Source organism: Mobula birostris, chromosome 1, assembly GCF_030028105.1.
Source record: "Mobula birostris isolate sMobBir1 chromosome 1, sMobBir1.hap1, whole genome shotgun sequence".
NCBI classification, from domain to species: Eukaryota; Metazoa; Chordata; class Chondrichthyes; order Myliobatiformes; family Myliobatidae; genus Mobula; species Mobula birostris.
Window position 1 is genome coordinate 221,740,662 of NC_092370.1, and position 24,628 is coordinate 221,765,289.

At 40.7% G+C, this 24,628-nt stretch overlaps 1 protein-coding gene across 5 annotated transcripts in view; it reads left to right on the forward strand.

The window, feature by feature from the left end:
- Nucleotides 1-20,613, forward strand: part of LOC140204942 (autophagy-related protein 2 homolog B-like) — a 177,898-nt gene extending 157,285 nt beyond the window's left edge. For all 5 annotated transcript variants that reach the window (XM_072271939.1, XM_072271956.1, XM_072271964.1 and 2 more), the window contains 4 exons: nt 1,524-1,645; nt 9,604-9,758; nt 13,804-13,953; nt 17,239-20,613. In XM_072271939.1, the coding sequence (XP_072128040.1) occupies nt 1,524-1,645; nt 9,604-9,758; nt 13,804-13,953; nt 17,239-17,469 (658 nt within the window). In that variant the 3' untranslated portion in view covers nt 17,470-20,613. The remainder of the gene's footprint in view (nt 1-1,523; nt 1,646-9,603; nt 9,759-13,803; nt 13,954-17,238) is intronic.
- The last annotated feature ends 4,015 nt before the right edge of the window (nt 20,614-24,628 follow it).

The following is a 24,628-nucleotide window of genomic DNA, read 5'->3' on the forward strand; positions in this document are numbered from 1 at the left end:
TCTGAATAATGGCTCTTCTAATGCTGTCCTTGTTTTCCTGAGTACATAAGACCTAGGAGAATTCAGCCATTCACCACATCAAATTTGCTTCACCATTCAATCATAGCTGATTTATTTTCCCTCAAACCTACTTTCTTGCCTTTTCCCCATAACCTTCGACACCCTTAATAATCTAGAACCTATAGTATCAACCTGCACTTTAATACTACACCCAGTAACTTGGCCTCCACAGCTGGCTGTAGCAATGATTTACACAGATTCACCACCATCTGGCTATAGAAATTCCTCCTTATCTCTGTTCTAAAAGGATGTTCTTCTATTTTGAAGCCATACCCTCTGGTCCTAGGCTCCCCCACTATTGGAAACATCCTCTCTATATCCACATTATCAAATCAATATTCGGTAGTTTTCAGTGACAGCCCTCCTCCTTATTTTTCTAAACTCCAGCGAGTACAGGCCCAGAGCCATCAAATACTCCTCGTACGTTAACCCTTAGCCCTGACAAGAATTTGGCACAGAGCGTAATAGGCCTGATGATTGTTGGAATTACCCTTTGGGTGAGGAAGTGGGCTTTGAGACAGAGCTGCCCAATGTAAGGCTGTGGATCTCAGAAAACTCTCACTCAGAGGATGGTCCCATTGTGGATAATCTCTAAGCAGCAGTGAAGTATTCAAGAGAACACAAGGTTTGTTCAGATTATGGCCAAAGTGACTCTGATAACCACAAGCAGAATGCTGAAGGAGTTCAGTGGGACAGCAGCATATGTAGAGAGAAATGGACAAATAGGTTAAGATCCTTCATTTAAATCTAGATGAAGGTTCTTGACCAAAATATTGACTTCCATTTCTTTCCACAGATGCTGCCTGACCCATTGAGTTCTAACCAGCATCTTGTTCGTTGCTTCAAGTTCCAACATCTGTGTTCTCTTTTGACTCTAGCCCTGCTAGATTTTCATTCTGCTCCCAGGAGTCCTTTTTTATCAGAGTCATAGAGCAGTACAGCACAGAAACAAGCCCTTCAGCCCATCTAATCCATGGCAAACTGTTGGTCTGCATAGTCCCATTGACCTACACCTGACCATATCCATCCTATCCATGTACTTATCCAAACTTCCCTTGAATGTTAAGATCAAACCCAGATCCACCACTTCCACTGTCAGCTATTTCCACACTCTCAGCACCCTCTTGAGTGAAGAAGTTCCCCTTCAGATTCCCCTTAAATATTTCACTTTTCACCTTTAACCTATGACCTCTAGTTCTAGTCTCACCCAGCCTCAGTGGAAGAAGCTTGCTTGCATTTGCCCTTATCTATATTCCTTATAATTTTGTATACCTCTTTCAAATTTGCTTTCACTCTTCTATGCTCCAAGGAATAAAGTCTGGAGAACCTATAGAACCTTTCCCTTTTATCATCAAAACTAATGAGTGCATTTTTGGCGTTGTCTGTGTATCCCTGTTCTCAACTCCTCTTTCAGCAGCGAGCTGGCTTCCATCTGATACTGAACTTTACTGGTTGTTCTGCAGGTTGTTGGGAGTGGACAAGCTCGTGTCATATGCACTTAATGAATGGCTAACTGACATCAGAAAGAATCAGCTACCTGGTATCCTTGGTGGCGTTGGACCCATACACTCTCTTGTCCAGTTGGGTGAGTATTCACAGTGTGGTGTGTGGGATTTCAAACGTGCATTGTCATTGGCAAGAAAAGCATTTTCTTCCAATTCCCTAAATACCTCAGAGAAAATTGCTATGAACTACTTACTTCATCAGCTACAGTGCATGTAGCGAATTCCACAGAACTGTTGGGGGAAGGAGTCTGTGAAGGAAAATTATTTTAAAATTTGTTATGTGTTCTTTTCTAATTCAGCTCTGGGTTTTCGCATGCAATATGTGTCTGCACACCAAGGAGCTGACATGCATGTTCAAGGCCACAAGAAAACACTTTATTAGAACTCTCACAAATCCAATACAGAAAGAAAAAAAAAATCTCTTTAGCAATAGCAGTACAGCTATCTAAATAATACTATCATTCATTAAGCAAGCCCATCTGGAGTGAGCCACAGATCCGACAATCTTACATGCAGCCTGTTTTCTCTCTTTCTCTCTCTTTAGGTCTAACTCTGACTCTCTTGATGTACTTATTGTTTCCTATCTCAGCATCAGTTGTGATTCAACCCAAGACAAAACTCCCTTCCCTGCTGCACCAAGAAAGTACCCCTTTTTAAACCCTTCAAAACCCCTGACACTGGTACTTTTCCATACAATTGGTATCTGCACCTGCACAATAACCTCGCCTTTCCCAGAAAAATGTTTTTCACTATTTTCCACTGTTATGGCTGTAGACTTGTATTCCCTTAACTTTATCAAGACATCCCTGTAGACTTGTTGTCTTGTACTTTCCTAAACAATCACTCTCCAAGCTAACAGCACTTTGTCTTATAGACTTCCATTTCATTTTAGCATACACCAAGGAGGAACCACATTTAACTTGTTCCTTACCGAGTCTCAGGATTTAGACCCAGTGATGATGAAGGAACAATGATAAAGATCTTGGCCTGAAACATTGACCATTTTTTCCCCTCCATAGATCCTGCCTGACTCGCTGACTTCCAACATTTTGTATGTGTTGTTCAAGATTTCTAAATCTTATCTTTGGGAAGTACAGTGAATTCCTGTTAATTGGGCCTTCAGTTAATTGGGGCAGCCACTTATTTGGGACAACTCTTAAAGAATAAGAACTAATCAAGAAATTAGCCAAGAATCACTTTGTTTATTTGGGGCATTATGCTGCTTAAATGGAACAGGAAACTATTGCAGAAGTTTCTAACTAGAGTTAGTCGTGTGCACTTTTGTGGCAATTAAACACCTTGACACAGTGGTATCAAGAAAATAACCTCTCCCTCAATGTAGCAAAAACAAAGGAGCTGGTTGTGGACTACAGGAGGAATGGAGGCAGGCTAGCCCCTACTGACATCCCTGGATTTGGGGTTGAGAGGGAAATCAGCTTTAAGTTCCTTGGCATAAACATCACCTGATCTCACGTGGTCTGTACATACCAGCTATATGGTGAAAAAGGCACAACAGTGCCTCTTTCACCTCAGACGGTTGAAGAAGTTTGATGTGGGCCCCCCAAATCCTAAGGATTTTCTACAGGGGCACAATTAAGGGCATCCTGACTGGCTGCATCACTGCCTGGTATGGGAACTGTACCTCCCTCAATCGCAGGACACTGCAGAGAGTGGTGTGGACAGCCCAACGCATCTGTAAATATAAGCTTCCCACTATTTAGGACAATTACAAGGACAGGTGTGTAAAAAGGGCCCGAAGGATCTTTGGGAACCGGAGTCACCCCAACCACAAACTGTTCCAGCTGCTACCATCCGGAAGATAGTACCGCAGCATAAAAGCCAGGACCAACAGACCCTGGGACAGCTTCTTCTACCAGGCCGTCAGACTGATTAATTCATGCTGACACAACTGTATTTCTATGTTATACTGGCTATCCTGTTATACATACTGTTTATTATAAGCTACTATGAATTGTACATTTAGACGGAGACATAACATAGGGATTTTTACTCCTTGTGTATATGAAGGATGCAAGTAATAAAGTCAATTCAATTCACTACGCTGTGCTTAAAGCGAACAGTTTTTAAATAGCGTCTGTTGAGTGTTGTATTCAAAAAGCAGTAATCATTTGTCACTGATAGTTGATGATAACTAAGCAGTATGTCAATTCTGAATTGTTTTGCTTACTGCGATTTCAAGCATTCGGGCTAGGAGATGCCAGAAATGGCTACTTCACTACTTCAAGTTGGAAACCACAAATAATTTGAAGTTATCCACAATCATCTTGAATATTACAATGAAAATGAAGGTTTGGAGGATGAAATTGTATGAAGGCAATCCGTTATTCTCACCAGGCATCTACGCAATTTTGTTTATTTACAGTTGATCAAAAAAACAGTGTACTGTGAATTCATCCGTCAATAACTATCAGGAACTAAAGTTTTATAGTACTGTAGTAGCATTGTTAGTGTTCTGATTTGTTCTGTATTTCATTTAAATGCATAATTTGCTGCAGTTTATCTTTTTTTATACTATTTCCATGAAACTTCGGCTAATTGGGACAGCTGCTTAATTGAGCCAAAATGTACTGGTCCTGATGTCTCCCAGTTAACCAGAATCCACTGTATTTCCAGTCAGGATACTGTGAGACTTGGAGAGGATCCTGGAGCTGGTGGTGTTCTCTGCCTGCTGCCACAGTGGAGGTTACAGGTTGACAAGGTGCTCTAGAGTGGCCTAGCTGAGTGGCTACAGTGGATTTCATGGATGGTAAAGGGAATGACATTGGTAAATTAGTTTATTATTGTCACATGTACTGAGGTGCAGATGAAAAACTTTGTTTTAAATGCAAGTCATTTCATTACACAGTGCATTGAGATGGTACAAGAGAAACACAATAACAGAACACAGTAAAGTGTTACAGTTACATAGAAAGTGCATTGCAGGCTGACAATGAGGTTGCAAGGCCATGATGAGGTAGATTATGAGGTCAAGAGTTCATCTTATACTAGGGAATCATTCAGTAGTCTTCATTCATGTTCGTCCATTGTTGTCAATGAAGACCTCGACACCAATTGATGGTGTCGAGACTAGCGCATGATTTGGATTTAAGTGAGGGAGAGTTGCGCAGCGTCAGCCTCACTCTCTCTTCCCAATTCCCATCTGGATCCAGTGGTAAAACAAGAGTCGAGATGGCTGGAGATGGGACTAGACGCAGTGGATGACCAGACATCTTCTGTGTCTAGTCATGCTCTATGCATTCCACGACGCTGGCAGAGACTGCCTTCTTGACCATTGGACCTTCCATTGGTCTCGTCCACTCAATCCGCTGGAGACTGTCTTCACATGCTGGGATAGAAAACTCCCTTCTCACCGAGGGTTTGAGACCCGTCAGCTACCCTCACCTGGTTTAGCCAGCTTGTCGAAGCCATTGCCCGGGGTGTGGCCGCTGTCGCATGCAAGCAGCTACAGGGAGCCACAGGTGAGTGCTGAGTGCCAGGTGGGGGCCAAAGGTGGACTAACCACCTTGAAAAGGACGTGACATTTTCCCCCACTGTGTAATGTCTTATTACAGTGGGAAATCAGGGCTCATCTGGGGTTTGAACCTAGGACTTCTTGCATCCTAAGTGAGAATTGGGGTTCTCGTTAAACAAGCTGCTTAAGACTCTGTGGAGATTTTTTAGAGCTATGTTCCTGCAGGCTAATGGACAGTGTTCTTCACTCCTGGAAGGCAGATGCAGCAATGTTAGCATTCATTTCCAGAGGACTAGAATATGAAAACAAGGATGTATTGCTGAGGCTTTATAAGGCATTGTTCAGACCATATTTGGATTATTGGCCCCCATGTCCAAAAGAGGAAAGAAAAGATTGGAGAGGGTCCAGAGAACATTTACAAGAATTATCCCAGGAATGAGGAACATGCTCTCCTAGATCTGTACTCACTGGAGTTCAGAAGAATGAGGGGAGATCTCAATGAAACCTATCAAATATTGAAATGCCTAAATAAAGTGGATGTGCAGAGGATCTTTCCAATAGTAAGGGAGTCCAGGACCAGAGGACACAGCCTTAGAATAATGGACATCCCTTGCAGCAGAGATGAGGAGGAATTTCTTTGACCAGAGAGTGGTGAATTGTGGAATTCACTGCCATGGGTGGTGGCAGTGGAGGCTATGTTATTTGGTATATTTAAAGCAAAGGTTGATAGGTTCTTGATTAGTGAGGGCATCAAATGTTACAGGGAGAAGGCAGAAGAATGTGGTTGAAAGGGGAAATAAATTAGTCATGATCAAATGGCAGAACAAAGTCATGACTGATTTATTGTGTGTTCGTCTTCATCAATGATGACGATGGACAAACATATAATAAATCAGTCATGATCAAATGGCAGAACAAACTCAATGGGCCAAATGGCCTAATATCTTATACTCTTATGGTCTTGTGGTTGATACAAACTTATTGATTCATGGCACAGAAACCAGTCCTTCTGCCCACCCTATCCATGCTGATTAACTAGCCATATGTTTTTAAAATCATTTCCCAGCCCTTGGTAAATCAAGTGCTCATCTAGCTACAGTTGCAAGAAAAAGTTTGTGAACCCTTTGCAATTACCTCGTTAAAATGTGGTCTGATCTTCATCTAAGTCACAATAATATGCAAACATAATCTACCTAAACTGAGAAAACACAAACAATTGTACATTTTCTTATCAATACTGAGTACACCAATTACAGTCTAGATTCAGAAAAGTATGTGAACCTCTGGGGTAATGCTTTCTACAGAAACTATTTGGAGCCAGGTGTTCCGATCAATGAGATGAGATTGGAGGTATGGGTTGTAGAGGTGCCCTGCTCCTTGAAAGACACTCAAAGTCAAGTTACTGACAGAGCCTGTTCTTAAGAAAGATCTATTTATGTACACCATGCCTCAATCAAAGCAACTTTCAGAGGGCCTTAGAAGAAAAATTTTAGAGATGCATGAAGCTAAGTATTCATCAGTCCACACTGAGAGAAATTGTCTACAAATGGAGGAAATTTGGTACTGTTAATGCTCTCACAAACAAGAGAAAATCTGCAAATGCTGGAAATCCAAGCAACAAAACAAAATGCTGGAGGAACTCAGCAGGCCAGGTAGCATCTATGGAAAAAAAGTATAGCCGATGTTTCGGGCCGAGACCCTTCATCGGGACTGGTGAATTGCCTTGGCCCGAAATGTCGACCATACTCTTTTCCATAGATCCTGCCTGGCCTGCTGAGTTCCTCCAGCATTTTGTGTGTGTTGCTGTTGATCCTCTCTCTAGGACTGGGCATCCTGAAAAGATCACACCAAGAGCACAATGTGCAATGCTGAAGGAGGTGAAAAAGGACCCAAGGGTAACAGCAAAAGACCTGCAGAAATCTCGAGAACTTGCTAAAATCTCTGTTCACATGGCCACTATAGAATAACACTGAACAAGAATGGAGTTCATGGAAGGACACCACAGAGGAAAGCACTGCCCTCCAAAAAAATTATTGCTGCATGTCTCAAATTTACAAAAAACCACCTGGATGTTCCACAACACTTCTGGGACAATGTTCTATGGATAGATGAGACAGAAGTTGAACTATTTAGCAGGAATGCACACCACTGTGTTTGTGGGGGAGGAAGGCCACTGCACACCAACACCAAAACCCCTTCTCATCTGTGAAGCACGGTGGAAGGGTCATCATGGTTTGGGCTGCTTTGCTACCTCAGGGCCTGGGCAGCTTGCAATCAATGAATTCAAAATTGTATCAAGATAATTTACGGGAGAGTGTCAGGGTAGTGGTCTGTCACCTGAAGCTGAATAAAAGTTGGATGATGCAACAAGGCAATGATCTGAAACGCAAGAGTAAATCAACAACATAATGGTTTAAAAAGAAGAAAATTTGTGTTTTGGAATGGCCAAGTCAGAGTCCAGACTTTAACCCAATTGAGAATTTGTGGCATGACTGAAGAGGGCTGTTCATGCAAGATATCCCAGAAATATTGATGAACTGCAACAGTTTTGTATGGAGGCATGGTCTAAAATTCCTCAATATTGTGCAAGTCTGATCAGCACAATGGTGGAGGTTATTGCTGCTAAAGGAGGTTCTACCAGTTATTAAGCAATGTGTTCAATAAGGATATGAAAAGTACAATTGTTTGTGTGTTATTAGGTTAGGGAGATTGTGTTTGTCTATTATTGTGACCTAGATGAAGATTACACCACATTTTATAAGTAATGCAGAAAAACAGGTAAGTACAAAGGGTTCACAAAATTTTTCTTGCAACTGTATTTAAAATTTGTCAGTACCTGTCTCTGCCATCCTCAGACTTTTGCAGGATTTAAGGTTGGGAGGTGTGCCACTCTTTGCCAGGACCACTGCCTTGCAGAGGTCTCCTGCTACTGTAGCTATAGAATTTATGTGTGCAGTTCAAGTTTTGATCAATCGGGACCCACCAAAACAACTGAAAGAGTTTGGTAGTAGACGGTTAGGTATTCCCTTCTGTCGAAGATGGCCATTATGATGTAACCTAGCCAGTAGAACTGAAGAGTTTTAATAAAGTTATTTGTCATTAAAGCTGTATTTTAAGCATTCGACATACGTTGTGAAATTTGTCGATTTGCAATACATAATGTAAAATAAATAAGTAGTGCAAAGAGAGAGTGAAAAATAATGAAGTAGTGTGTTCAGGGACTGTTCAGAAATCTGATGGCAAGGGGGAAGAAGCTGTTCCTAAAACATTTGAGTGTGTGTCTTCAGACTCCTGTACCTCTTCCCTGATGGCAGTAATGAGAATAGGGCATGTCCTGAATGGTGGTGGTCCTTAATGATGGATGCTGCCTTTCTGAAGCACTGCTCTTTGAAGATATCCTTGATGGTGGAGAGGCTGGTGACCGTGATGGAGCTGGCAGAGTTTACAATCTCTGCAGCTTTTTCTGATCCTCTGCAGTGGCCACTTCATACCAGATGGTGACGTAGCCAGTTAGAATGCTTTCCATGGTATATTTGTAAAAACTTGCTCATCTTTGGTACATACCAAATTTCCTCAAACATCTAATGCAGTAGAGCCACTGGTGTGCCTTTTTCATTATTGCAGCAATATGCTGGGCCCAGGATAGATCTTCAGAGATGTTGACACCCAGGAACTTGAAACTCTTCACCATTTCCCTGTAGGACAGGCAGTTCTCCGAACCTGCACAAGGAACTGTTCTGCACTGTCGTATATTGACACACCATCATATCCTTTAGGGCAAGGGCCAGAGTAATGCCAAGCAGTCACAGAAAATCAGTCGTCAGGTGAAATGGTATAAAGTTTCAGTGGGAACCAGATAATCTGCTTTTTTTCTGGAAACTATGGAACTGGAGGTAGCCCCCAGGTTACGATGGTGTTCCCGTTCCTGACAACCGTAGGTCAGAAATAAAGAAATGCATTGTGTGGGAGAGGGTCACAGAAATGGCTGTGACGGGAGAGTGAAGATGTGGGAATAGCAGCCAACCGGCCTCACTGTGAGTCAGGTCAGCGTTCCCAGCTCTGGGGGGGGAGAGGTCCCATAGAACAAAGTGTTGTGACTCAGTGTTGGGGGGGGGGGATGTTGCTGGTGGAGAGAAGGCACCCAGAAATGTCCCGTTCTCACCCGGCACAAGTTAGCTGCAGCAGCTGGCAATTCTATCCTCATCCATCCTGTGGTTCGTTCATGATTATAGTTGGCTATTTGTATCCCAGGGAGGAGCTGTGTGTAAGGTACAGATAGTTGCTTAATATTTCTATAAAATGAAGCAGTCAAATGGACATTCCATGTTTTTGAGGATTATGGAATAATTTTAACCGTTGACATTCAGAGTATTAGCCAGGTTAGGAAGTAGCAGGCATGCTATATTGGTGCCGGAAACTTGGTGACACTTGCGGGGTGCCCCCACCAATCCTTGGACTGTGTTGGGCACTGATGTAAATTGCACATTTTTGATGCACATGTGACAAATAAAGCCAATTATTATCTTTAAATCTGGTGTGTTATTGACTAATGCTGTTGTTGATCAGTTCAAGGATTGAAGGATCTGGTCTGGCTGCCTATTGAGCAGTATCGCAGGGATGGACGTATTGTGAGAGGGCTGCAACGAGGAGCAGCCTCTTTTGGAACTTCCACTGCCATGGCTGCCCTCGAACTGACAAATCGACTGGTGCAAACTATACAGGTAAAGGAGACCATCTCTCATGAACATAAAAGCATCTTCACTACAATTACACGGGAACTCGAGATAGAGTCATAGTCACAGCAGGGAAACACGCCTTTCAACCCAACTCGTCACTGTGTTGCCGAGTAAGCAAGTTCTATCTGCCTGCATTTTGGCCCATGGTTCTGTGTGAGAATAGCTTGAGCAAGCTAGGGCCTTTCTCTTTCGAGCAAAGGAGGATAAGAGGTGACTTGACAGGGGCATAGCTTGAGTGGACAGCAAGAGACTTTTTCCCAGGACAGGAATGGCTAATCCAAGGGAGCATGATAGAATTCATCCTACAATATGAGAAGGAAAAGCTGAAATCAGTGGAGTAAAGGGAAGTACAGAGGCATGAAGAGGAGCTGGCCAAAATTGATTGGAACGGAACACTAGCAAGGATGACAGCAGAACAGCAATGGCTAGAATTTCTGGAAGTGCAGACTATATACATTCCAGTGAAGAGGTAGTATTATAAGGCAGAATGACGCAACCGTGGCTGACGAGACGTCAAGTCAACATTAAAGCCAAAGAGAGGGCATACAATAGAGCAAAAATGAGTGGAAACTTAGAGGTTTGGGAAGCTTTTAAAAACCAACAAAAGGCAACTAAAAAAAGTCATAAAGAAGGAAAAGATGGAATACAAAAATGAGCTAGCCACTACTATTAAAAAGGATACCAAAAGCTTCTTCAGATATATAAAGTGTAAAAGAGGCGAGAGAAGATGTTGGACCACTGGACAATATGCTGGGGAGGTAGTAATGGGGACAGGAAATGGTGGATGAACTGAATAAGTACTTGCATCATTCTTCACTGTAGAAGGCACTAGCAGTATGGTGGAAGTTTGAGAGTGTCATGGGGCAGAAGTGAGTGAAGTTGCCATTACTCAGAAGAAAGTTCTTTGGAAACAGAAAGGTCTGAAGGTAGATAACTCACCTTGATCAGATGTTTACACCCCAGGATTCTGAAAAAGGTGGCTGAAGAGATTGTGGAGGCTTTAGTAATGATCTTTCAAGAACCAGTTGATTTTGGGATGGTTCCGGAAGACTGGAAAATTGCAAATGTCACTCCTCTTTAAGAAGGGAGAGAGGCAGAAGAAAGGAAATTTTAGGCCTGTTAGTCTGACCTCAGTGGTTGGGAAGATGTTGGAATCAATTGTTAAGGCTGTGGTTTTGGGGTACCTTGGGGCACATGATAAAATAGATCATAGTTTGCATGGTCTCCTTCAGGGAAAATCTTGCCTGACAAATCTGTTGGAACTCATTGAAGAAATAACAAACAGGATAGACAAAGGAGAATCGGTTGATGTTGTATACTTAGATCTTCAGAAGGCCTTTGACAAGATACCACACATGAGGCTGCTTAACAAGTTAAGAGCCCATGGTATTACAGAAGAGATACTAGCATGGATAGAGCATTGGCTGATTGGCAGGATGCAAAGAGTGGGAATAAAGGGAGTCTTTTCTGGTTGGCTGATGGTGACTTAGTGGTGTTCCACAGGGGTCTGTGTTGGAACCACTTCTTATGTTAGATGTCAATGATTTGAACAATAGAATTGATGGCTTTGTGGCCAAGTTTGCAGACAATACGAAGGTAGGTGGAGGAGCAGGTAGTTTTGAGGAAGTAGAGCATCTGCAGAATGACAGATAACTTAGGAGAATGGGCAAAGAAATGGCAGGTGGAATACAGTGTTGGGAAGTATATGATCATGCACTTTGGTAGAAGAAATAAAAGTGTAGACTACTTTCTGAATGGAGAGAAAATTCAAATATCTGAGGTGCAAAGAGACTTGGGAGTCCTTGTGCAGGATTCCCTGAAAGTTAATTTGTAGATTGAGTGAGGAAGGCACATGCGATGTTAGTATTCATTTTGAAAGGACTGAGATATAAAAGCAAGAATGTAACATTGAGGCTTTATGAAGCACTGGTGAGGCCTCACTTAGGGTAGTGTGAGCAGTTTTGGGCTCCTTATTTTAAGAAAGGATGTGCTGACATTGGGGATAGTTCAAAGGGGGTTCATGTAAATGATTCCAGGATTGAAAGGCTTACCATATGAGAAGTGTTTGATGGATCTAGGCCTCTACTCAGTGGAATTCAGAAAAATGAGGGGTGACCTAATTGAAACCTATGAAACGTTGAAAGGCCTTGACAGAATGAATGTAGAGAGGATGTTTCTTATGATGGGAGAGTCTAAGACCAGAGGACAGTCTCAGAATAGAGGGTGTCCTTTTAGAATGGAGATGTGGAGGAATCTCTTTAGGCAGAGAATGGTGAGTCTGGAATTCTTTGCCACGGGCGACTGTGGAGGCCAAGTCATTGGGTATACTTAAGGCAAAGGTTTATAGATTCTTGATTAGTCAGGGCATGAAGGCAGGAGATTGGAGCTGAGAGGGTAAATGAATCAGTCATATGAAATGGTGGAGCAGACTCGATGGGCCAAATGGCCTATTTTGCTCCTAAATCTTATGGTCTTATGATCTTATAACTTATAAGTATTTGAGAGAAAGTATAGAGAGAATATCAGAGGTAAGTTTATTTATACAGAGAGTGGTGATGTGTGGAACACACTGCCAATGGTGATGATAGAGGCAGATACATTAGGGACATTTAAGAAAATCCTTAAGCACATGGATGATAGAAAAATAGAGGGTTATAGAAACATAGAAAACCTTCAGTACAGTACAGGCCCTTCGGCCCATAAAGCTGTGCTGAACATGTCCTTACCTTAGAAATTACCTAGGGTTACTCATAGCCCTCTGTTTTTCTAAGTTCCATGTACCTATCCAGGAGACTCTTGAAAGACCTTATCGTAACCGCCTCAACCACCGTCGCCAGCCACCCATTCCATGCACTCACCACTCTCTGCGTAAAAAAACTTACCCCTGACATCTCCTCTGTACCTACTTCCAAGCGTCTTAAAACTGTGCCCTCTCGTGCTAGCTACCTCAGCCCTGGGAAAAAGCCTCTGACTATCTACACAATCAATGCTTCTCATCGTCTTATACACCTCTGTCAGGTCACCTTTCACCCTCCGTCGCTCCAAGGAGAAAAGGCTAAGTTCACTCAACCTGTTCTCATAAAGCATGCTCCCCAACCCAGGCAACATCCTTGTAAATCTCCTCTCTGCACCCTTTCTATGGTTTCCACATCTTTCCTGTAGTGAGGCAACCAGAACTGAGCACGGTACTCCAGGTGGGGTCTGACCAGGGTCCTATACAGCTGCAACACTACCTCTCGGCTCTTAAACTCAGTCCCACGATTGATGAAGGCCAATGCACTGTATGCCTTCTTAACCACAGAGTCAAGTTGCGCAGCAGCTTTGAGTGTCCTATGGACTCGGACCCCAAGATCCCTCTGATCCTCCACACTGCCAAGAGTCTTACCATTAATACTATATTCTGCCATCATATTTGACCTACCAAAATGAACCACCTCACACTTATTTGGGTTGAACTCCATCTGCTATTTCTTAGCCTAGTTCTGCATCTTATCAGTGTCCCGCTGTAACCTCTGACAGCCCTCTTCACTATCCACAACACCCCCAACCTTTGTGTCATCAGCAAATTTACTAACTCGTCCCTCCACTTCTTCATCCTCAGGGTTATGTTGAGAGGGTGGGGTAGCTTGATCTTAGATTAACATTGTGGGCCGATGGGCCTGTACTGTGTTCTAAATATCTTGTCTCTGATCTATGTTTTAAATCTCTCATGTCTGATCTTAAACCTATGCCCTCTTTTTTAATATTTTGCACCCCTTCTTGGGAAAAGACGCGTAGGTCTCTTTGTTTCCCTTCCCAAAGTACATCACCACTCGGTGTTGAAATTAAATTTTATTGTACACTGCTCTTTCAAACTTTCCATCTGAACAATATACTACTTTTTGTGCTATCCACAACTGCAGGTTTCTCATCTCTTGCATACAGGAGTTGACAAGACCACAAGCTCCCATAATAATCATCAAAATAAATCTAGATTCTAAACCTGTAACTGCAGAATTGCATCATATGTGAACAATTTTATTTCCTTCAGGCAGCAGCTGAGACCGCCTACGATATGGTTTCTCCGGGCAGCAATTCGCATGGTTTGATGAAGACAAAACGGATTTCTCAGCATCGGCTGGCTCATCAGCCAGTCGATCTCCGTGAGGGAGTAGCTAAGGCGTACGACCTGGTGAAGGAGGTACGAGTTTGTGGCATGGAAAAGGGTGGTGGATATGCAGTGTATTTTTACGAAGAGAGGATTTGCTAACCAACAGAAAACATGGGACATTAGTTTGGAGTAAGAATCAGCCTTTGAAAAGATAGAGTGTATGCTGAGTAATTTATTCAGCAATAGAACATATTGTTTTGAGGAAGTAAGCATGAGGATTGATGAAGGTAGGGCAGTTGACGTTGTCTGCATGGACTTTATAGCCAGATCTTTTACGTTCCCACTGTCAAATATTTGTCCATTCCTTTGGCATATCGATATCCCTCAGTACGTTTTCACATTAGCAAGTTATAGGTAATGGGCCACAGACTTAGGGCCATTATTTTTGGAAGATTTGTTAAATCATAAATAATATAGCTTAATTGTGGCAGCATGATTCAGTAATGGCTGGCATAATGCTTTATAACGGCAATGATTGTGATTCGATTCATGCTGCTGTCTGTAAAGAGTTTGTACATACTCCCCAGGACCTTGTGGGTTTCCAGTGGGTGCTCCAGTTTCCTCCCACATACTGTATATTCTAAAGACCTGGGTGGTAAGTTATGGGCATGCTATGTTGGCACTTGTGAGCTGCCCGCAGCACAACCTTGGACTGTGCTGGTCATTGATACAAACAACACGTTTTACTTCAGTACACCTGTACACCTGCTCATTAATGCAAATATCTAATCAGCCAACCATGTAGCAGCAACCAAATGCAAAAAAGCATGCAGACATAGTCAAGAGGTTTAGTTGTTATTCAGACTAAATATCAGAACAAGGAAGAAATGTGATGTAAGTAACTGTGACTGTGGAATGATTGTTGGTGCCAGATGGGGTGGTTTGAGTACCTCAGAAACTGCTGATCTCTTGGGATTTTCACATACAACAGTCTCTCGAGTTTACAGAGAATGACGCGAAAACAAAAAAAAAATCTTGTGAGCGGCAGTTCTGTGAACTAAAATGCCTTATTAATGAGGGAGGTCAGAGTAGAATGGTCAGACTGGTGGAAGGTGACAAAAACTCAAATAACCACACTTTACAACAGTGATGTGCAGAAGTGCATGTCTGAATGCACAACATGTCAAACCTTAAAGAAGATGGGCTGCAGTAGCAGATGACCAGGAACATACGGAAATACACTCAGTGGTCACTTAGGTACCTCCTGTACTAATACAGTGGCCACTGTGTGTATTTCATGTGTTATTTGTCCTGCTCATTCGCATATCCTGTTCCCTATTTTGCAGGATGTTATTCCTTGTTATCCTTGTTTGCTTTCTTGCACACACATTGTTTCAGTAATGTGGCTCTTTGGATGACTCGGCATCTGCTTTGTCTTCATCTTTTTCTCAGTGTTCTATCCCCACTTGTTTCAAGTGCCATACTTTGGTGAGTAGGTGCTTCAGTCTTCCAACTCTGCCTTTTCCCCCTCCTGACTCCTGTCCATCTTCCTTCAGTCCACAATTCACATACTGGGCCCTGTCTCACTACCTTTCTACCTTTCCTCCCACAAACATTGTTTGACCCGCTGAGTCCCTCTAACAGATTGAGTTTGCTCCTGTTTCCAGCATCTGCAGCCTCTTGTTTGTCTAAATTAGTGCTCCAGCTTTCACATGCAGCGAGTTTTTAAAAACATGATTATGTTTGCAGTTAGCATGACAGAATTGTGACTCTAAAATGCCATTGTGCTTTGCCTTGTGACCTCGCACTACTTCACTACATATTTAACACTTTAACAGCAACAATATTAAATACCATAACGCATCAATCTTTAACATATTTTACACGTTGTTGAAGTTACTTTTTTCCTCTGATTACGATCTATATGAATGAATAGATTACATGTACTGTAACCAGACGCTGCTTACGTGGGTGAAAAGTAAGTTGTGAGGATAGATCAAGGAATATGGATATGCCAAATGAATGGAAACATTTGACAGTATAAAAAGCCTTTGTACGAATAAATTGAAAGGCCACATGGAGCTGGTGTTCAAAATAACGAGTGAGTTATTAAAAACTGGTGCGTACCAGGAGACCAGCCAAAGCTCATCTATCTGAGCATGAATTTGGTACAACTTTTACATTCTCAGTTGTCAAGATTACCAGTAAAACTATATTTTGATAACAGGATGGTGACTGCAGGAAGACTTAATTAAGTGGCAGACCAGGTCCAGATTACAGAATAAAATTATTATCCGTAGGTCTAACAATAAGTCCGATTTCTATTACAACAATGTGTGCATGCTATAACATAATTAGTGAGGTTCCTGAAACTTGGGTATTGTCACTGCTGCATTCCATGCCTCTACTTTTGTCTGTGGTTCCCTGTTACCAGATTAGCACAATCCACATCCCTATTTACCAGTTATTAGCTCTCAGTATTCTTTACCCTACAGTCGCATTGAAAGTCCATGTAGACAACACCTACCACCCTGACCTTGTCAATCTTTGTCCTATTGCGGAATAAATTATCAGCACTATACTTGATCATCTCAAAGACTGCCTCTCACTACCCACTCAGATCACCTTTGTCCTTTTATTACTCTTCCAAGCATGTTCCCAGTTCCCTTGCCCAGGGAATGTTCCCTTCAGTCCTTGTGGGTAATAGCTAGATCATGAATGTGTTGAGGATCAGCAAATAGAACTTAGAACAGTAGAGCATATTACAGGCCCTTCAGCTCACAATGTTGTGCTGACCATTTAACCTACTCCAAGGCCAATGTAACCCTTCCCTCCTACATAGCCCTCCATTTTTCTATCATCTATCTGCCTAGCTAAGAGTTTCTTAAATGTCCCTAATATATCTGCATCTACCACCACCCCTGGCAGCACATTCCATGCACCCAATGCTCTGTGTTTTTTAAAAAAAAATTCTAACTCTGATATCCCCCCCCCCCATACATTCATCCAATCATCTTAAAATTATGCCCACTCGTATTAGCCATTTCCAGTCTTGGAGAAAGTCTACGATTATCCACTCGATCTTCCGAAAATCATTCCTAAATATACCTCTATCATATCCTCCTGTGCTCCAGGAGAAAAGCCTAGCTCACTCATCCTTTCTTCATAAGACATGCTCTCTAATGCGGGCAGCATTCAGGTAGATTTCCTTTGCACTGTCTCTAAATGAAAACTATTCCAGTGACTCATCCTTCCCCAGTGCTTCAGCTGCACCTTCATCCCATCTTTCCAAACTCTGAGGAAGTTGCAGGCTGGGGAAGAGTGAGGCTGCTGCTGCTGAATTTAACATTTTCTACAATTTGCCCTCCTGTGCAGGGATTCACGGACACGGCACACATGATTTACGAGACAGCGACGCGGGAACACGAACAGCGGGGGATGACCGGAGCAGTGGGAGGAGTGCTGCGGCAGATCCCTCCGGCCGTGGTGAAGCCATTGATTGTGGCAACCGAGGCCACCTCCAATGTCCTTGGCGGGATGCGAAACCAGATCCAACCGGACGCGCGGCAAGAAGAGTCTCAGAAGTGGCGGCTTGCTAATCAATAGTGCTTCAGGATTGTTCCCTGAAACTTTCAGCATATGGGAGAGAGAAGCCAGTGTACCTCAAGGTCCCATGTTGGGAACCAACTGAGTGTCACTCCGCATTACACTTTGCTGCCTGTTTATTTTGGTCTCATCCAGATCCCCAAAAAACAAAAACTTTGTGTCAATAGGAGAGTTTATAGTACATAATTAACTTGATTGATCTGGTGACTTCATAGAAGAAACTCTCGGGTTCATTTACAAGTGGCCTTGGAGAATGATTGTTTTAAAAAGCAGGGTGGTGACTGGAATCCATCTTCTTGCTGTGATCTGTGGGGTCAGCATCGTTTGCAGTTTGATAACAAATATGGATTATAAACCCTCCATCTGCAAGGGATGCATTATGTCTCCTGGAAGCAAAGGTTTTAATTATCCTTCCTTGTCTTAGGATATTCTTCATGGTCATACTCTCTGAGCCTGCGGCCTGCTTCAACAGTTATAGCTACAATCATTAACAACTGACTCAGCAGACTCCCTGAGGAATTCATTGGCCAGACCCTGGCTGCAATAGGTTTAGATTAAATTGAAGGTGCCTGCAAGTTCTTGGTTTCTGTTTCTTCTCTTAATTTCTTCTCTTAAATGTTTTCACATTCAGGTTGGGTTGAGTGTCCATGATGTCCAGTGCAGAGACACTGCAGCGCATTAAAAACGTCATGGAGCACAATGTGCTGAACTTGAACGGTCGTGGTATTCGTTGAAGTGTCAGAATAAGTGACTCAGGATGAGCGTAACAAAAAAGAAAATGACATGCTTATTTTCGGGATATAACAAGGGGACGGGTGGCTGTGCAGTATCTGCCAATTCCAAAACATCCTGGTTCTCTCTGTGAAAAGCCAGTTTTATGATCCTACTACAGGAGTTCCCAAACTTTTTTATGCCATGGACCCCTACCATTAATCAAGGGTCCGTGGACCCCAGTTTGGGAACTCCTGCCCAACAACAAGAATTTCTCCATTACCAACCTCAGTTCTCCAACATACTGTTCCTGCCCTCTCCACAGCACAGCACTGTACCAGTCCGACACTTCACTCCTTTCTGCACTGTGCTTTGTTTCTTACTTGCTCAATTCTGATCAAAGGCTCAGTGTTCTAGTATTCTACATTTTATAGCTTTTCCTAAAGATACAACACAAGAACCGATCCTTCAGCTCACCAAATCTGTGCCAACCCTTGAACACCAATATACACTTTACCCATTTAATTGTCCCCACATTCCCCAACTACCTTTCAGATTCTACCCCACATACTGCTGCAGTTAACCCATTGACCTGAGGAAAACAAGCCAGAGCACCTTGGGGAATCCCATGCAGTTACAGGGAGAAAGTGCAAACTCCACACAGCACCAGGTGGTAGGATTGAACTGGTATCATTGGTGCTGCAAAGCAGCAGTTCTGCTAGCTGGGCCATCAATGCCCAGTTTAAAATTCATTGTCTCAGAACATTAAATTAGGATCAGCTTTCTTTTATCTCTGACATGTGACATTTATTGTTTTAGAGAAACAGGCCCTTTGGCCCATGTATTTCATGCAAACTGTTATTCTGTCTAGTCCCATCGACCTGCACTTGGACCATACCCTTCCCATCCATCTAATTTCTGCAATCGAGCCTGCATCCACCACTTCCACTGGCAACTTGCTCCACACTCTCAACACCGTCTGAGTGAAGAAGTTCCCCCTTAGGTTCTCCTTAATATTTCACCTTTAGCCCTTAACCTCTGACCTCACATCCAACCTCAGTAGGAAAAAGCCTGCTAGCGTTAACTCTATCTATACTGCTCATTCTCTCTCACATGATTAAAAACAAAGTTCTAAGGTACCCAGTGGGTTAGATAGCATCTTTAGAGAGAGGAAAGCTAACAAATCAGGTTTGTTTTGCGTCCCCCTCTCCCTCACTCTCTCCCGCTCCATGACTGATTATTCGTGTTCTCCATGCTTTTAAGTATGTCGTATAACTGCAGGTAGAAAGCAAATGGCTCGCAGCTCCCCCCACCACCTTTTTCTGGCTTCTTCACCCTTCCTTTCCAGTCCTGATGAAGGGTCTCAGTCTGAAACATGGACTGTTTATTCACCCCTTCCCCCATAGATGCTGCCTGACTTGCTGAGTTCCTCCATTGTTTTGTGTGTGTGTATATGTGTGTGTGTGTGTGTGTGTGTGTGTGTGTGTGTGTGTGTGTGCACGCTGTGTGTATGGAGTTTGTAATTTCTGTCTATGATCACATGTGTTTCCCCTGGGTATTCCAGTTTATTCCCACATCATGAAGATGAAGAATAACAGTTTGGCACAGACCAGACTGGCTGAAGGGCCAATTTCTGTGCTGTAGTGCTCAATAACTGACCTTCTAAATTACTGTTTGGTGGCTGAAACGATTATCTGAGGGATATTAATGGAATTTAGAATGGATAAGTGAAAGAAGTGGGGGAAGGCTATTGATGGAATTGATCTGAGAACCAGCATACACATCATGGGCTAAATGGCTTCCTTTGGCACAGGAAAATGGGAGATTTCCTTCTGTTCATTTCTGTTCCTCTCACCACCTTTTTTCTTTCTCTCGGTCTTCCTCCCTTAAACTCTTGTGTCCCCTCCCCTTTCTCTTCCTGTATCTGTAAGCAGACACCTGGCATGTAAGAGTATCTTCACTGATATCTAGCATCCTTACACCTGAGATTGGAGCTGTGTTGGCAGGGCAGGATCAAATCCCTGATTTCCCCTGCACCAGAAAATACATCTTAAAATCTATAAAGTGACAATCAAATTCTCAACTAAATTCCCTGAATTTGGCTCTGTAAGCTTCCACATAAAATTGTTTCTCCTCAACATCACTGAATCAGATCATTACTTTTTTAAAAACATTGCCTTGTATAAAGTTTTAATTTTTTTTGTACAGCAGTTTTAAAGCCTAATTTTTGTGAATTGATTAACATTTTTTTGGTTGCTCTCGGTGTACATATTTCTAAGTAATGTTGTTGATGTATCACAGAGAGGGTTGTGAATGGATCTACCACAGACAGTGAACTTCAGAAAGGGAAGAAATAAAGAATACACATCTTGTGTGTACATTATCCTGCTTTATAAAGTGAAAGCTTGCTTCTAATGGATGAGAGTTACAAGACACTGTATGACATCTTCTCTTTCTTCAGGCCTTGGATTTCAACACACAGAGCCAAAGTCTCATAGGCACAGAAATGGGTAATTTATCCATAAATCCACTATAACAGTATTATCAAAGTTGAGTTTATAGTCAGGTGCACAAGCCAGTGTATGCACAGGTGCAAAGAAAAACTTAACTGCAACAGCTTCACAAGCACAGAGCATCAGATAAGCATCATTCACAAGAAAAACGTGTACACAATTTTTATAAGAGCAATTAGAAAAGGTTTTTTTTACTGTACCTAGGTATTTCAAAGTTCAAAGTAAATTTACTGTCAAAGTGTGTGTGTGTGTATATATATATATATATATATATATATATATATATATGTATATATATATATATGTCATCATATCCTGTACAACTGAGATTCAATTTTTGCAGGCATTCACAGTAAATACAAGAGACACAGTAGAATTCACAAAGACCACACCCATCAAGGACAACCAATGTACAAACGTCAACAGACTTCAAATTCAAAAGAAATAATTAATTAAGCAATAAAAATAAAGAACATGAGATGAAAATTAGACATCGGATCAGACGTTGGCTTTGTGGGAGAAGCCAGAGAGTGGTAGTAGATGGTTACCTCCCTGGAGGCTTGTGACAAGTGGTGCTGATATTGGTGCTGGATCCTTCATTGTTTATCATCTATATCAATGATCTGGATGAAAATGTGGTTAACTGGATCAGCAAACTTGCAAATGACACCAAGATTGTGGGTGCAGTGCATAGAGAGAAAGACTTAACATGACTTGCAGAGAGATCTGCATCAGCTGGAAAAATGGCAGACAGAATTTGATGCAGACAAGTATGAAGTTTTGCATTTTGGGAGGACCAACTAGGGTAATTATTTTTTTTTTTCCTTTTCAAATCTTTTTATTGTTATACAGGAAAAATAACGAGTACATTGAAGTAACAACACTCAATAAAAACATTATCTTAAAGATCAAAAAAAAAATTTTGTGATAACAGAAAACACCTACTAAGCAGAAAAGTGAGAGGAAAAAAAAGAGAACCTATTAGGTGTACAACCCCGGAATCATGCGTCATACAAAAAGCTTCTAAAAATAAACATCAAACAGCCAGCAAGAAAAGAAAATATACTAAAAAAATGTACAATTAGATTGTGAAAAAATTATATCAATTAACTCAAGTGATAATAACAAGCAAATGAGCCCCATCTTTTCTCAAAATCAAATAAAGATTCAAAGGTTCAACTTCTAACTTTCTCCAAACTAAGACATAGCATCACTTGAGAGAACCATTGTGACAAAGTGGGAGCTGATGTATCCTTCCACTTCAACAAAATGGCCCTCCTAGCTATCAATGTAACAAATGCAATAACATGTTGGTCGGACACAGAAATACCATGAATATTTTGAGGAATTATTCCAAAAAACAGTTAATTTATTTGGTTGTAAATTAATTTTAAGTGCTTTAGAAATTGTTGAAAAAACCAACTTCCAGAACTGTTCCAATATAGAACAAGACCAAAGCATATGTGTCACTGTAGCTATCTCAGTTTTGCATCTATCACAATGACTATCAACATTAGAAAAGAATTTAGAAAGTCTCTCCTTTGTCAAATGATAACGATGTACAATTTTAAATTGAATCAATGAATGCTAGCACAAATTGAAAAAGAGTTAACCAACTTCAATATCCGCATCCAATCCTCCGTCATAAAAGTCAAATTAAGTTCCTTTTCCCAATCCTGTTTAATCTTAGATAAAGGACGCTTATCCCATTGTAATAATGTTATAAATTCTTCCAATAGAACCCTTAATCAAAGGATTCATACTCATAATAGTATTTAACAGGTCAGCCTCCAATATGTAAGGAAAATTACTTTAATATTTTTGTAAAAAATGTCTAACTTGAAGGCATTGCAGAAAGTGTGAGTATGAAAGGGAATATTTATCAATTAATTCTTCAAAAGACATCAATCTATCTTCTTTAAATAAATCCAAAAAAAGAATCAATACCTTTATTTTTCCAAAGTAAAAAAATTGGATCACTCAAAGAAGGCTTAAAAAAGTAATTTCGGTAAATTAAACTACAAAGTTTAAACTTTTTAAGATTAAAAAAAATTGTGGAATTGGAGCCAAATTTGTAAAGAATACTTAATCACAGGGTATAGGTTTAAATTAACAACTTTAACTAATTGCATAGGTAAAGGAGCTCCCAATAATGAGGTTAAATAAAATTGTTTTACAACTTTCAGTTCCAGGTCTACCCAAATTGGCCGATCACTCTTATCAACCCAGTATAACCAAAAAGACATATATCGCACATTAACAGCCCAATAATACATTCTTGGATTAGGCAAAGCAAGACCTCCATCCTTTTTCAATTTTTGTAAATGACATTTAATAATTCTTGGTCTTTTATTATTCCAAATAAAAGATAAAATAATAGAATCAATCCGATGAAAAAACTTCCTAGTCAAAAAACAGGAATATTCTGAAATAAATATAAACATTTTGGTAAAATCATCATTTTAGCTATATGAATACGACCGACAAGTGAAAATGTAAGTGGACTCCATCTACTAAATAAATACTTCATAGAGTCTACTAAGGGAACAAAATTGGCTTTATAAAGATCCTTATATTTTTTAGTAATCATAATACCTAGATATCTAAGAGTCTGCAACTTTAAAAGGAGTATTATCATATATAGAGACAGAATCATTTAAAGGAAACAATTCACTTTTATTAAAATTTATTTTATATCCTGAAAAACCTCCAAATTCATTAAATAATTTTAGCAAGGCAGGAATGGATTCGTCAGAGTTAGATATATAAATCAATAAATCATCAGTGTAAAGAGAGACCTTATGCATGGTCTCATTCACAAAAATCCCATGGATATTTTTAGACTCACAAAGAGCAATAGCAAGGGGTTCTAATATTAAATTAAACAACAAAGACTTAATGGACAGCCTTGCCTTGTCCCCCCTGAAAGCTGAAAAAAAGGAGACCTACAATTGTTAGTGACAACAGTAGCAATAGGGGCTTTATATATCATTTTAATCCAATTATTAAAATTAGCACCAAAGCCAAATTTCTCTAAAACATTGAATAAATATTTCCATTCGACTCGGTGGAATGCTTTTTCGGCATCCAAAGATACAACACATTGTGGAGTTTTAAAAGAGGACGAATATATAATGTTAAATAGTCTCCGAACATTTGAAAAAGAAAAGTGACCCTTTATAAAGCCTGTTTGATCTTTAAAAATAATTTTACTCAAAATATTCTCCAAGCGATTGGCCATTATCTTTGACAAAATCTTAGCGTCGATATTCAGTAATGAAATAGGTCTATATGAAGCACAATCAGTAGGATCTTTATCTTTTTTAAGAATTAAAGAAATAGAAGCCTTATTAAAAAGTAGAGGGTAAGTCACCTTTCACAAAAGAATCGTTAAACATTTCCAACATATACGGAGAAAGCAACTTTCCAAATTTTTTATAAAATTCTACAAGATAGCCATCAAGTCCTGGGGACTTACCAGATTGCATTGAAAAAATAGCTTTATGAACTTCAACTTCAGTAATTTGAGCATCGAGTTTTTTGATCCTCAGCTGAGATTTTAGGAAAAACAATCTTTTGTAAAAAAGCATTCATTTCAGAGGAATCTAACGACATTGAGATTTATAAAGCTCAGCATAAAAATCTTGAAAAATCTTATTAATTTCTTCATATTCCTGAGCTAAGGTACCATCTTTCCTACGAATTTTCATGATTTGCCTTTTGGCTGCAGCCATTTTTAATTGAGATGCAAGCAGTTTATTATTTTTATCTCCAAACATATAAAATTGGCTCTTTAACTTAAGCAAATATCCTTCAATAGGATGAGTTATATTGTGATTGAAGTTCCACCCTTTGTTTAAATAAATCAGTATTGGGGGAAATTGCACAGATATTATCTAAATCTTTAATTTGTTTTGAAAGTCTATCTAATTCTG